Raw genomic sequence first — 13,807 nt, forward strand, 5'->3', positions numbered from 1 at the left:
AGAAAGATTCTGCGGAAGAATTTTGGGCCCTTCCAGTTGGCGACGGCGAGTATCGTTGGCGATGGAGGAATGAGCTGTAAGAGCTTTACGACAACGTAGGCATAAAGATCCTACGGCGGATAAAGATCCAACGGCATGGGTTATGTCAGCCGAATGAAAAAAAAACGCTCCGGCAGGAAGGCCTCCTCTACATTGGAGAGATTCAGTGCAGAAGCACTTGGCTTCACTTGGTGTATCCTACAGGCGACGGTTAGCATGAGAAAGAAATAACTGGCGCGCCAAAATCGCGTAAACAGTTACCGCGCCAATCAAGACGAAGAAAAAGATTAAATAATAAACCACAGATCTAACAGACGCTGCCACAACAACATGGCTGCCACAAGCTTTCAACATCAATACGTCGTTATTAGAAAACCCTTGACAAAATATTAGGTGGCACAAAATTAATCACCCTTTTGGAAGATTTATAATTTAAAACAATGGCGTCGTACGTCAATCACATTTGACACTGCTGAACTTTTTATGGTATACGAGGGTGGTTCAACAGTACCCGTGTTTGAAGACAGAGGGCGTTCCTGAGAGAAGTTGATATTAGCATTGGGTGCTGCTATCTATCAAACGACGGAAAAACAAGTTTCAGACTTAATGATAGGTTAGTTTGGATTTCACAGCTATTCGAGTGAGAAGTGTTTCGTGATTTTCGCTAAGATAGAAAAAGAGCAGTATCGTTCGGTATTTCGCTTTTTGTTTTTGGTATTTTTGGATGGAAAAAAATGCGAGCAGATAAAAACAAAGTTGGATGCTGGCTATGGGGACGCTGCGCAATCTATGGCCACAATTAGATTATGGTTCAACGTATTTTAACGTGGGCAAACATCCGTTTTTGATAAGGAGCGACCAGGAGGCCCGGCAGACGTGGTTACTGAGGAAATCATTCAAAAAGTCCACGACATGATTCTCGCACTGATCGACGAACAAAAGTGCGTGAAGTAACAGAGGCCATAGGTGTGTCCACTGGAACGGCAATTAATATTTTACATGAAAATTTGGCGATGAAAAAATTGTTAGCCCGATGGTTGCCACGATAGCTCACAAGCAACAACAAGCGGATGCTACTGTTAACTTCGAAGCAGTGTTTGGAGCAATTTAAGCGAGATTCGAAGGAATATTTGCGTCGAGTTGCCACCGTTAATGAAACCCGAATTCATTATTACACACCAAAAACAATCCAAACCATGGATTTTTCCCGGTGAATCGGCTCCAGAAAAAGGTGAAGACAGTTCCATCGACGGTAAAGGTCATGGCGACGATTTTTTGGACGTCATCTTCATGGATTTTTTTGAAAAAGGAAAAACGATCACTGAACAATATTACTGTGTGTTATTGGACTGCTTTCACAAAAAATTGAAGTAGACACGGCCGCATTTGGCGAAAAAGGAGGTGTTGTTTCACAACGATAACGCGCGAGCAACTTCATCTGGAGTTATCGCCGCCAAACTGCATTAATTGCGTTATGAATTGCTGTCGCACTCCACGTATTTACTCGATCTGACTAACTGCGACGTATTTTGCAGAGTTCGATAAATCCTAATTTTTGGGGGAGTTAAAAAAATGACAGGAGCGTTGGGAGAGGTGTATATTTCTAAAAAGTGACTATGTTGAAAAACAAATCAAAAAAATTTTGAAAAAGTGGTGTCTTCATTTCTAACATGGCTACTTATTGAACCCCCCACGTACAAACCGCGGCAGTATACACTAGGCAAGGTGAAAATAAAAATTTGCATCATTCAAAGTAAGTTTCAGTCTTATTTAGTAAAAAACTTTTAAAATAAAATTTGATTAATTTTGCGCCACCAAATATCACGTATGCAAAGGGATGTTTACTCACGCCACCCAGTACGTATAATCAACAGTAAGACAAGCGTGCGCATGATATTTGTATTGTATTACTAAAAACCCAGCATAAAAAGAAGTTTAGTTCGGGTCAGCTAAAATATGTTCGCTGCCAAGTCAAATAATGTGCAACACATGCAAAAAAGAAGCGGTTAACCTTAAAAGTTTTCCTTTTTTTTGAATCCAAAAAGGTCAATGCCTGCAAAAGTTTGAGTGTGTGTGTGTGTGTGTGTGTGTAAAAGGGCAAAACTAAATGGTTTTTGACAGCCACACGGCTGATAAATATTTGTATACATTAGTGCATTGTCATTTTTTGTTTCGCTCCTCTTTAATGGCCCATAGAGTGCTCAAATGATTCAAATGACGGACAACAGTTGAGCTTCATCCCCGCAGAGTTTAACTTATTTGCCACAATATACCACATTGCATAAATTTTTTCCCCTTCGGCAACTTTTGACTACCCTTTGGATATTTTCCCTTTAGTAAATTTATTTTTTATACCAGCGCGCAGTTGTACACAAAGGAATTTAAATGTTCAATTTTCACATGACGGTTGTGCGTAATGGCATAAAGAAATCGAGATAGATAGAGGCAAATATAAAGTGCACCAAAATGCCATGATGGGAGCAGTCGATTACGCCGTGTATGACCGTCCACTCGTTTGTCGGTTTGTACGGAAGATGGCTGGGGGAAAAATGAAAAGATATTTAATATTTCAATGAAACTTGGTTCTCATTTGACTATTTGTCTAAGTTAGGTTGATATTAAAAATGGGCAAAATCGGTCAGTAAGCACACCCATCTGCCATATAGCGGTAATTTTCCAAAATAAGCAAAATACATGATAAATGATATAAAATTACTTATAGATCGGCGATATCACACCCACTTTTAGTTAAATGCATGTATCTCGATAACGACTTAATAAAACTTATCCGCCATCGTCGACGCATTGCTCTCCACCTCATGAGTATTATTGAAATCGGATAAAAGCAATGCTCACTTTTTTACGTTAAGAATTTCCGTGCGTCCATCTTGTGTTAACCGCAACAACTCCCATTGTCTAAGAGTTCCTTTGATTCCAAAAGTTAACAACCAGCCCAAATTAAATTTTACCAATACGAAAATGTGCGCGGGTATATAAAGTTCGGTCCGCGTCGAATTTTCCTCTTCTTTACTTGTTTTTCCTTATTCTATTTTTTTTTCTTTTTTTTTTGTGATAAGCCAAAGGTCGTCCTTGGTTGTCCTGGCTCGCACCTCTTGTATATGCATTAATGTTTGGAATTTGTGTAAGGTTAATGGCTGTCAGAAACTTTTTGACAACACACTTGTATGTGCATGTATGTTTGTATGTATGCTGGTACATAAATCAATCGCAAACAAGTTGAAAATGACAAGTTGACTGTTAGCATCCAGCACATGATTGGCTGTGTGGTCCATTTAGCAGTCGGGCATTGTGTCTGCTAACTGTCGGCTTTAATTTTTTATTAGCAACTTTGCCATCAACGATCGTTAAAAGTGGTTACTTTAGCCTTTCTGCCAACACTCATTTGACAGCTAACCAAATAAGCGGCTCCAGAGTGATTGCTAAGCACAGTAGTTTGAAAAACACAATAGCACTCATGCATTATTGATTGACCCCTCTTTTAGTTCATAAATTCTGTGAAGGCCGAAGTGTTTTCGTAAGAATTTATTGATTCTACTTTTTTGTAAATATTCCACGCAAATTGGATACATGTAAATGTATAAGTAGTTCGATGTCTATTCGTTTACTTATTTATTCTGCAAACCAATAAATCACTGTTCTTACTGCCTACTTACTGCAACAGAGGGTCCGTCACTCGAAGTGTAACCAATTAGAAAGTCCATAAATTTAGTTTGGAAAATTACTTTCGTTCAATTCAAAGTAAAAAATTTGTGAAAACAATACAAAATTAAGAATCAATTTAGTTTTGCTCGATATTACCACCCTCTGCCTTGACTATGGCCTCAGATGGTCCAGTAACGAATCGCAAGCTGCTTGAATATGACTTGCAGCTACTTTGGCTCACACGCGGACAATGGCTTTTTTCAGCGCCTCGAGACTGGTGAATCTTTCAGTTCGGACCTTTCTCTCCAAAATGGCCCAAAGATTATAATCTCTCGCATTCGCGTCTGGTGAATTTTAGTGCCATTGTGCGGACGTTGTAAGTTTCGGAACGTTGTTTTTTAGCCATTCTTGGTTCACTTGAGCTTTGTAAGACGGTGTCAAGTACTGTCGAAACATCCATAGCCTCCCACTGAAATACTTGTATGCCCACGGCTTCAAAGCAACCTTTAGAGTACTCTCGTAATAACATTTCGCATTTACCTTGACACCAGGCTCGATGTAAACAATTGGAGAGCGTCCATCTGCGATTACAGCGGCTCAAACCATTCCCTGTGGCGGGTGCTGTCTCCTGGTGGCCAAACGATGACTTAAATTTTCTTATGAAGGGTCGGTCAAATACATCTTATCGTTTTGGGAGTTAACGAATTGATCAATTCGAATTTGCTCAGAAAACACAATGTTCGGAAATTGACCACTTTAAGCCGGCTAAGCAAAGCAACTTCGTCGTTCTCTCAAGTATAACTTGTTGCTGCTTTGATGTGAGATCATGCGCCTTTTGGGTCTTGTAAGGTTTGACTTCCAGATCATTTTTCAGTATGCAGCAGATGCTACGGTCAGATATTTTCAGTTCTTTCGCCATTTCATTGGCACTTCTTCGGTGATTTCGCCTAAGTCGCTTCTTCAACTATTTCACGTGACGTTGTAGCTTTTTGATGACCACCTCCGTGATCTTTGCGATGCTACCAGTACCATTGTAACGAGTAATGGTGCGATAAACAAAAACTTTATTTACTTTAATATGCTCGAGCTCAGGAACAATCGCCGGTTGTGATTTTCCAGGCAAATATTATGCAATCACACTATTACGTTTGAAATTCATTACTGATTTTCTCTTTTCGCGTTTACTCTCGGCAAAATGCTGCCGCATACTTGTAACAAATACTCTGGACTGTCACATAGCCAACTAGCAGACAGCTGATGCCCGTCCATTAGCTGAGCGCGCGGTCTAAAGTTGGTACACTTCGAGCGGCGGACAAAATTAAGTTAAATTACAATGTTCTTACTGACTAGAAAAAATATCGTTATTAAAAAATTGAATTTCCATGCACAGTTTAATTTAGTATGTGAGTACGGAGTACGTTTTAGATGGAATAAAGTCTGTATGATTACGAAATGTAAAACGTGCATCAAAAACAAAGCCAACATTTTATTTATTTATTCGTTCTACAGATTGAAGTAGATCATCATCGATGTAGGTATTGATGCTAGGTATTTTTGAATACGTGAGTTTAAAAGTTGCTTCAAGATTAAGCGATAATCGAGGATACTACACCGATTAATTAATTTGTTAGCATCAGCTTGAAGTTGTGTAAATCCGCCGAGTTGGAAAAAATAGAATATACTTTCAAATGATTCGGATAAAGAAGGAAGTTGGTAAAAGAAAAACAACATCATTGTTAAATAAAATAAGAAGCAAAAGATCCAATACACTTCCTTGATGCTTCACTCCTCTAAACAAAATAAAAGGAATTACTAAACAACGACTGAACATCGATTTTAAGACCGATTTTAAAACCGTCATTTTAAAGGGTCCAAGTAATAAACATTCATGACTAAATTAAAAATTAAGTATTTTCATTAATAAAAATTAGGAAACGTACTTCTCAATCGTATTAATATTTCAATTATTAAAAATTATTAAAAAAATATTAAATTTTAGAAAAAAAATTATTTTATATATGTAGTAGTAATCCCGATGCAATGAAATTAACCAAAATATCAAAAAACCCGCAAAAAAGTCTAAAAGGCATTTCTTATTAACAATTCAAATAATTTGAGACTGAATCCTATAGAAATAATTAATAATAATGTGTACAATGCTGAAAAATCAAAAACAAATGCCAAGCCCAGCATTCCACCACTAAAAGACAAAAATGGCAATCATTTGACATCCGAATCTGCGCAGTTGGATCATTGAAAGGAATATTTAATAGAATCGGACGTTCCGTCGCTGGAAGTCCGGCTTTATGGCGCAACCGAACAGATGCATTTCAATAGAACCAGCAAGTCTCATCGACTTTTGTAAATATAATTGGCGTGTACACCCTTTTTGGCCGAGCTTCTCCTCCTTTTTGTGGCGTGCGTCTTGATGTTGCTCCACAATTGGAGGGACCTACATTTGCACGTCGACTTCGAGCCGCAGATATTTTTTATGAGGACCTTTTTCATGGCAGAAATACACTCGGAGGTTTGCCATTGCCTGCCGAGGGGCGAGCGTTATTAGAAAAAACGTTTTCTTCCTCTTGGTGTTTGACCGAGATTCGAACCTGCGTCCTCTCTGAATTCCGAATGGTAGTCACGCATCAACCCATCGACTTACTTGGCTCAAACATATTAGTAATCCTCGAATCTTTATTTCAAATATACTGCCTACTCAAGGTGGATCACGTTTTACAGTGCGCAATTTTGGGGTGCCGACGAATAAGACTCAGTTGAGGGACGTCTACATTTCTTTATTAAAAAACAATTTTTTTTTGCCGCCAAATACTCCGAAGTATATGATTGACAGCGAAATAGATTTGCCCCTGCAATATCTACATACACTCTGAGGACATACGTACTTTGTCTTGCGCCGTTTTATTATGCCAAGTCACAGGCTTCGGCGCATCCTAGCTGAGGACACTGTACGCCTCGGTGCTCAATGAGTTAAAAGAGTGGAAGGGCATCTCGCTAATGTTACATATAAAACCACTTATGTTTTTACTCTGAGTCTTTGTCTGCGTTGCTACCCTCGTTTTTAAATATTCTTAAGAATGAAAAACTCTACTGTTAAATCAAAATCACACGATTTGTATGCGAACTTAGCACTCTCTCTCTCTTTTAAATATTCCAGTGATGATTTTTCGGCTACGCTCTTAGCTTAATTTTTCGTGCAAGAGGAAGCCTCCTTAACCTAAATACCTTAACCTTTTAAGAATGTAATTTCTACCGCCTGCACAGTTTGGTAACAGTAACTTGGGTCGGTCCGAAAACATCCAACACGTCATAGGCATCTGTCCAATTTATAAAAATTTTCGCTTAGATCATTTTGGTGAAAAGACGTTAGATCTATCGATTATTATAAATATCTTAAATGGCTGTGATTATAGAGCTTTGCATAAATATTCATCCTGCTCTTTCAAGTATAGGCAAATGATTTTAAATTAATTTTCATAATCATACTTTCGAGCTTAAATAATGTAATAATATTTTGTGCTTACCGAAGTTTTAGTTCTTTTTTGCATTTTAACCCATTAAATCCCAGCTTATATAAAACAATTTTTTTTTAAATGCGTTTATAAAACGTTCATTGAAATAGTGAAATTAAGCTCCTTAAAAAAAAAAAACACGAAAAAAAATCAAGGAAATGCATTTTTTGGGCTGTACCCAATCGAGTACAATGGGATAATATGTATATACATTGCCTGTATATGAAAATATGGAGTATTAAATAAAAAGACACTTTCAAAGACTTCCTTGGTTATTAGTTCGGTTAACAGTATGGAAGTTTTTGAAACATTCTCTCTCTACGCAAAGGGCTACATTGCATAACTCGCAAATCCATCGAATTCTTTGGTGACACTCCCTGCACCTCAGCTGATTCGATATTCTTTTGGGAAAATGGTTATATGAGGAACCAGCTATTGATGCCGTTGTCGATCGTTTTGAAGATATGTCCCGGATATTATAATTGCGTAAATAAAATCGCACAATTTCACGTTGGTATTGCAACAAGTCGCATTGACTCTTACTTGCCATTTTATAAAGCTTCCATGCGTTTACTACGCACGAGCTTATCATTGTAGTGAAAAGAGGCCACCACCATTTCTTTCCTCGAAACTTTATATTGTAAGTATTCAAAGCTTGGTCGTGGAGGTCAACTCCTCCCATTCCTGAGTTGTATTCCGCTATCAACTTCGGCTGATGGGCATTCACCTTGCGCCTCTCTTGTCTTGACCATCGTTTGACGGTATGTAAAGGTTCAATTCTATCAAAGTTTGTTCCCACTGTCACAACGCTATTGTCATTCCACGTTACAAAAAGTATTCCTGAGTCAGAAAACCTACAAAATTTGATACAAAACAACTATTCAAATAAATCATTATGATAAACTTACATAAAATCAAACTCTCCCCGTTGCTTCTTTTGTAGTTCTTTGTTCGTTTTCAGAAGACATTTTTTGGTCCGCCGTTCACGAACAGTCCCAGTAGCCTTAAATCCTTGTTCTTTCAAAATTCTAAGAAGGTCATATGACGTAAAGAAGAATCGAAAAATACGATTCCAAGGTTGGAATATCATCACGCAATATATTATCCTCTTCAATGTCCTCCTCATCTGTGTCACAGTGGGTATTTGGCGGTATAATAGCGAAGTCGAAGTGACTACGGTCGCTTGATTCAATATAGTCGGTGACCGCAGAAAGGTTATGAAACCTCTTTCCGTAAAATTTTGTTACATCCATTACCAAATCTACATGAAATATGCACACAAAATATATAGTATATGAATGTTCCCACTGTACCCATGCGAGTACACTAGAATTTAAACCTACCGAAATGCACTTTTCCACAACTTTTTTCATTTTTTTGGTATAAAGTATACAAATTATATGTATTATGAATATTACAACACTGAACTTTTTCCGTGATAACTTAGATTTTGTCAAACAGAGAGCTTATTGTAAACTAAACCATGAAAAGAAGAAAAATAGCAAAGGTGCACGCAAAGACAAGTGAATAACGGATAACGGGACTCAAAAGAAAGAAGGAGAAACATGTGTATTCCTTTTCGACATTTCTCTGTATTATAAAGTGGCGAGTACATTTAAAAATTTGTAAGCGTTGGCTTTTGGCGTCGTTTCGAAAAAGATGCTTTATCTGTACTCAAGCGAGTACAATGGGATCGAATGGGTTCAAATAAGACTTTAGAATCTGAATCTTTTGAATAGAAAATGAAGAAAAATGTGCCATTGTATATCAATGTTATAGTCGTACGTTCTACTTGTTATAAGTATCCATTATATATATATATATGATTATCTTTTTAAAATAAAGAACATAATATACATACATACGTACAAACTAAAAATTTTTACAATTTTTTTATGGACAAAATTTAAAGAAATGCTGGACATGACCGAAGCCCATTTAATATTAGCTTTGATGTAAATACAAAAATGTAAGTTCTGCTAAAAGGTATTTAAATGTACTTATATTATAATTTATTAAATGAATTTATATGAACTGTTAAATAAATACATATACATACTTCCAATACCCTCCAAAACAAATTTGTCTCAGGGTTTCCTCCGCACTTAATCAAATATGCAGTGTGGATATAAAAAATAAATAAATAATTGGCGCGTACACTTCTGTTAGGTGTTTGGCCGAGCTCCTCCTCCTATTTGTGGTGTGCGTCTTGGTGTTGTTCCACAAATGGAGGGACCTACAGTTTCAAGCCGACTCCGAACGACAGATATTTTTATGAGGAGCTTTTTCATGGCAGAAATACACTCGGAGGTTTGCCATTGCCTGCCGAGGGGCGACCGCTATTAGAAAAATGTTTTTATTAATTTTGCTTTCACCGAGATTCGAACCAACGACCTCTCAGTGAATTCCGAATGGTGATCACGCACCAACCCATTCGGCTAAGGCGGCCGGATATAGGTAGGTACAAATATACCATTGCAAACATACCTATAAGTTACTTATTTTTGGGAAAATTGTAAAAACAGCGAATGAAAGGTAGCGTAACGAACCCACCTGCCCAATGATTTGGTTCAGCCACAAATTTTCCGGAAGGTTATAAAGTGCCATCTATTTTCAAAGTATGAAAGGCGCCATTCAATATTTTCCGCTGCATTTGAAGTATTCTTAAATTTTGCAGCCTTTGTTTATTGAAAAATTGGGTGGGGGGTCATTTTTCCCAAAATAAATTTCCCAAAAAAATTTGTTCCCAAAATTTTTTTTCCCAAAAAAAAAATTTCCCAATATTTTTTTTCCCAAAAATATTTTTTCCCGCTTTATTGTTTTTTCCCGAATGCATGTTTTCCCAAAATAACTTTTTTCCAATAGATAGCTTTCCCGAACAAATACTACTGAAATTAATTTTTATTATTCTACTATTTGACATTTTTCGACGATTCCGACAATATGAGTGTATATAATAATCAAAAATCTTATACTTAAGTAATCGAAAAAGATTCGAAAAAGTTTTTCAATATACATTTTTCAATTCGGATCAAAAGACAAGGTAACGAATGTATCCAACTTCACTCATATAAACAAGTTTTTTCACGTCATTCTTTTCGTGTCAAAATTTCATGAGCCAAAATTTGCTGCCTAAAGTCAAAATTTCTAATTATGGCGGAATTAATTGAATGCAAAAAATCATTTCTTTTGCACCTTAACGGATATTTGTACTACAAACACTCAGGTAGAATAGGAGAAACTGCGTATTGGATTTGCCGAAGAAAACCTGAGTGTAATGCTAGAGTGACAACATACGGAGGACCACACAATATCAGAGTTCTGAAGGGACTTGATGAATCGAAACACATCCTTCATGCACCAAACCCCGAAGAAGTCGAAGCGTTAAGAGTCATGAATAGGATCAAACGTAAAGCTACAGAAAATCCTGAAGCTCCTCCAGCTCAAATATTACGAACTGAATTGCGAAACGTTTCACCAGGTAAAAACAAAAAAACGAAATTGCATTCGATTCATAATTACAAAATATGATAACTCTCTCTTTTAGCGGTATTAGCGGAAATGCCAAACAGAATTAATTCCCGAAAAAGTCTTAGTCGTGAAAGATTAAAAGATTTTCCCTCGAACCCGCGAACGCTGAGAGAATTGCAGGATATTCCAGGCTTTTATCAAAATTCATTGAATGGAGATAAATTTCTAATTTACGACTCCTATGAAAATGACGAAGACTCAGAATTTGGGAGAATACTCGTGTTCGCGACGCCTGAAAATTTAAGGCAATTATTCAGGAGCATATTGTGGTTTGCCGACGGAACATTTAAAACTGCGCCAAGTATATTTTTCCAAGTTTTCGCAATTCTCGGAGCAGTTACACAACCGGATTCAAGAGGAAAACCACAAACTATTGGTTTACCTTTTGTCTACGCATTATTAGAAAACAAAGAGCAGAAAGTATACGAAAAAGTATTCTCGGTTGTTTTGCAAGAGGCAGAACGTCTAGGTATCGATATTTCTCTTCCGATTAAAGTGATGACAGATTTTGAGTTGGCTATCATCAATGCTGTAAAAATCGTAATGGGCGAAGACAAGGCACGCTGCTGTTTTTTCCACCTCTGTCAAAACATGTACCGCCATATCCAAAGTGAAGGACTTCAGAAAATGTATTGCGATCCTGAAGATCGATCGGTCAAAGTAGCCACTCATATGATATGTGCCCTTGCTTTCGTCCCACATCAAAACATCGCCCGAGAATTCGAAACCTTAAAAAATGAAATACCGGAGGAAATGCGACCAATTTCAAAATACTTTGACGCTACGTACGTCCGAGGAAAACCTGCAAAAGGTCGACGTAAACAGGTGCATCCTCGCTATGCTCCAGATTTGTGGTGTCAATATGATGCAGTCATTCAACAAACTGCGAGAACGAATAATATATCCGAAGGATGGCACAACAGGCTTCAAGTTGTTATAGGGAAAGATCACCCCAGCTTCTACATTTTTCTTTCCGAGTTGCAGAAAGAGCAATCGGACACAGAAATAATGATGCGACAATTGCAATCAGGACAGCAAGTTAAGAAAAATAAAGATTCCAAGAGGTTGAAACATGAACAGAGAATATTTAACATTGTTTCGAAATATCACGAATATGTTGATAACAATGATATTGTCACATACTTGAAAACTCTAGGATACTATATTCGCATGTAATTGTATACATACAAATTCAGAAATAAACTGAAATCTTGTTTCAAATAATAAAAAATGTACTCGCCCATTCATTGCAAATGTATATGCGATATTTTACAGACGAACGATATTTTGGGAAAAATATTTTATGGGAAAATTTATTGGGAAATTTTTAGTTTGGGAAAAATGGCATTGGGAAAATTATTTTTTGGGAAAAAAAAATTTGGGAAAAAATATTTTATGGGAAAATTTATTGGGAAATTTTTAGTTTGGGAAAAATGGCATTGGGAAAATTATTTTTTGGGAAAAAAAAATTTGGGAAAAAATTTTTTTGGGAAAGTGATTTTGGGAAAATTGTACCCCAATCGAAAAATTGTATTACCACACATGCAATGGAAATGATTTTGTTTGCTCGAAAAGGAAAATAATTGCAACACAACGCCTAAGAAATAATTTTTTAAGTTAAAATTCGTTTGTTTACTGCTGTGCTGGCTGATGCGGAAACACCAAAATTTGGCATTTAAGTTTGGCAACACTTTTTTCGAGTTCACATGGATTCAGCGCAAGGCGCGTTGATTAAAGGTGGTGGCACTAGACCAAAAACAAGGTTTTTGAATTAGAATTGTCACGGCAAAAGAAAGTAGGACAGAAAAAGAAAGAGACGAACTATCTGGCACAGCCGACATGAAGTGGGAGCTTGAAACATACGACGATAATGCAAATGGATCGGCTTTTCGTCATTTCATTTTATGCTGCCACCCGCGTGGACGCGGCGAAAAAAAAAAAAAACAAATGTGCTGGTCTACAGACATCTCCTTTAATAGTTTCGCCTTGATTCAGTGATGTCAAAATTGTTACGATGGGCTCCGTGATGAAGCTGAATAATTAATAAAATATTCTTAATGCTACTTAAAATAATTATTTTCCAAAACACTTCATGGTCTGACGCATTTTCATAAAAATCTATTGCTTATTTGAAAACAATGATCCGCAAAATGTTATCACAAAGGTCATTCCATTGGCTAGATAAATATTGTACAATTCGGTTTCCAATTATCTTTCTTTCATGCTTTCTTATGTGCAAACTCATTCGCCTATTCCAAACGCTATTTGTTAATTTTTTCAGCCAAAAAAGACTTTTCGGCAAGTCTTCGAGTAAATTAACCAACCCAAGGGCTGCGCTTGTGTGTGCCTTATTTTGATCCACCTAATATGATCAACTTGGAAGCGATCGTGTTAATACATATTTTTAAGCAACCCAGATTTTTTGTGCTCTGTCCGCCCTCTTTCTGCATTCTTAAGATTTAAGTTAAATGATTGCCCAGAGAAAGAGGGCATTCTTAGAGAAGGGAATTAATAGGACAGAAGGAAGAGAGGAGTTGTGGATGGTAACCGAACTTTGACTGAGTTACGGTTCTGTCGTCAGCTTCATGCTGCAGACGAAGTTCAACACATGGTTAATATCAAGTGCTGGTGGTATAGGCGTAGCAAGGAAATGAGAACCAAGATGGCTTAATCTTAGCACTGCGAGAGGAGGACATTTATGAAAAAGATTCTGAAGGGACTTCGTCCCTCAAAGCTGACGCAAAAAGGACTGGAGATAATACCGAGTCTCACAGAATGCATACCTCGTGGAGAGTGCCCACGAAATTCGAGAGCCGAGATTTTATTCGCCTTAAAAGCTCACACGTGGGCCATACAAGTTTGTGTACTAACCCAGAGCTCGCTGAGCTGACGCAAGGCCCACCCTGCGTAGAGCAGACCGCAGGTAATCAAGGGGTGCCCAATTTTTTCATTTCGCGGAGAAACTACCTCAACTGTCCTTCATAAAGCCAACACATCCGCCTCGCAGCTTCTTGCAGTGTAGCTGTGACGAGGTACCTAGACGAGCC

The 13,807-nt window shown here is 37.4% G+C and overlaps 1 protein-coding gene across 1 annotated transcript; it reads left to right on the forward strand.

The window, feature by feature from the left end:
* The first annotated feature begins 10,503 nt into the window (after positions 1-10,503).
* On the forward strand, positions 10,504-11,936 carry LOC129242074 (uncharacterized). The gene is made up of 2 exons (XM_054878633.1): positions 10,504-10,710; positions 10,777-11,936. The coding sequence occupies exons 1-2, from the start codon at positions 10,623-10,625 to the stop codon at positions 11,934-11,936; spliced, it is 1,248 nt and encodes a 415-aa protein (XP_054734608.1). The 5' UTR covers positions 10,504-10,622.
* The last annotated feature ends 1,871 nt before the right edge of the window (positions 11,937-13,807 follow it).

Source organism: Anastrepha obliqua, chromosome 3 (assembly GCF_027943255.1).
Source record: "Anastrepha obliqua isolate idAnaObli1 chromosome 3, idAnaObli1_1.0, whole genome shotgun sequence".
In the NCBI taxonomy this organism is placed as follows: domain Eukaryota; kingdom Metazoa; phylum Arthropoda; class Insecta; order Diptera; family Tephritidae; genus Anastrepha; species Anastrepha obliqua.

Bases quoted from the DNA above. Each gene is read 5' to 3' on its own strand.
- LOC129242074 (XM_054878633.1), top strand. From the start codon at position 10,623: ATGAATAGGATCAAACGTAAAGCTACAGAAAATCCTGAAGCTCCTCCA. The intron at 10,711-10,776 runs GTAAAAACAAAA...TCTCTCTTTTAG, and splicing joins ATTGCGAAACGTTTCACCAG to CGGTATTAGCGGAAATGCCA.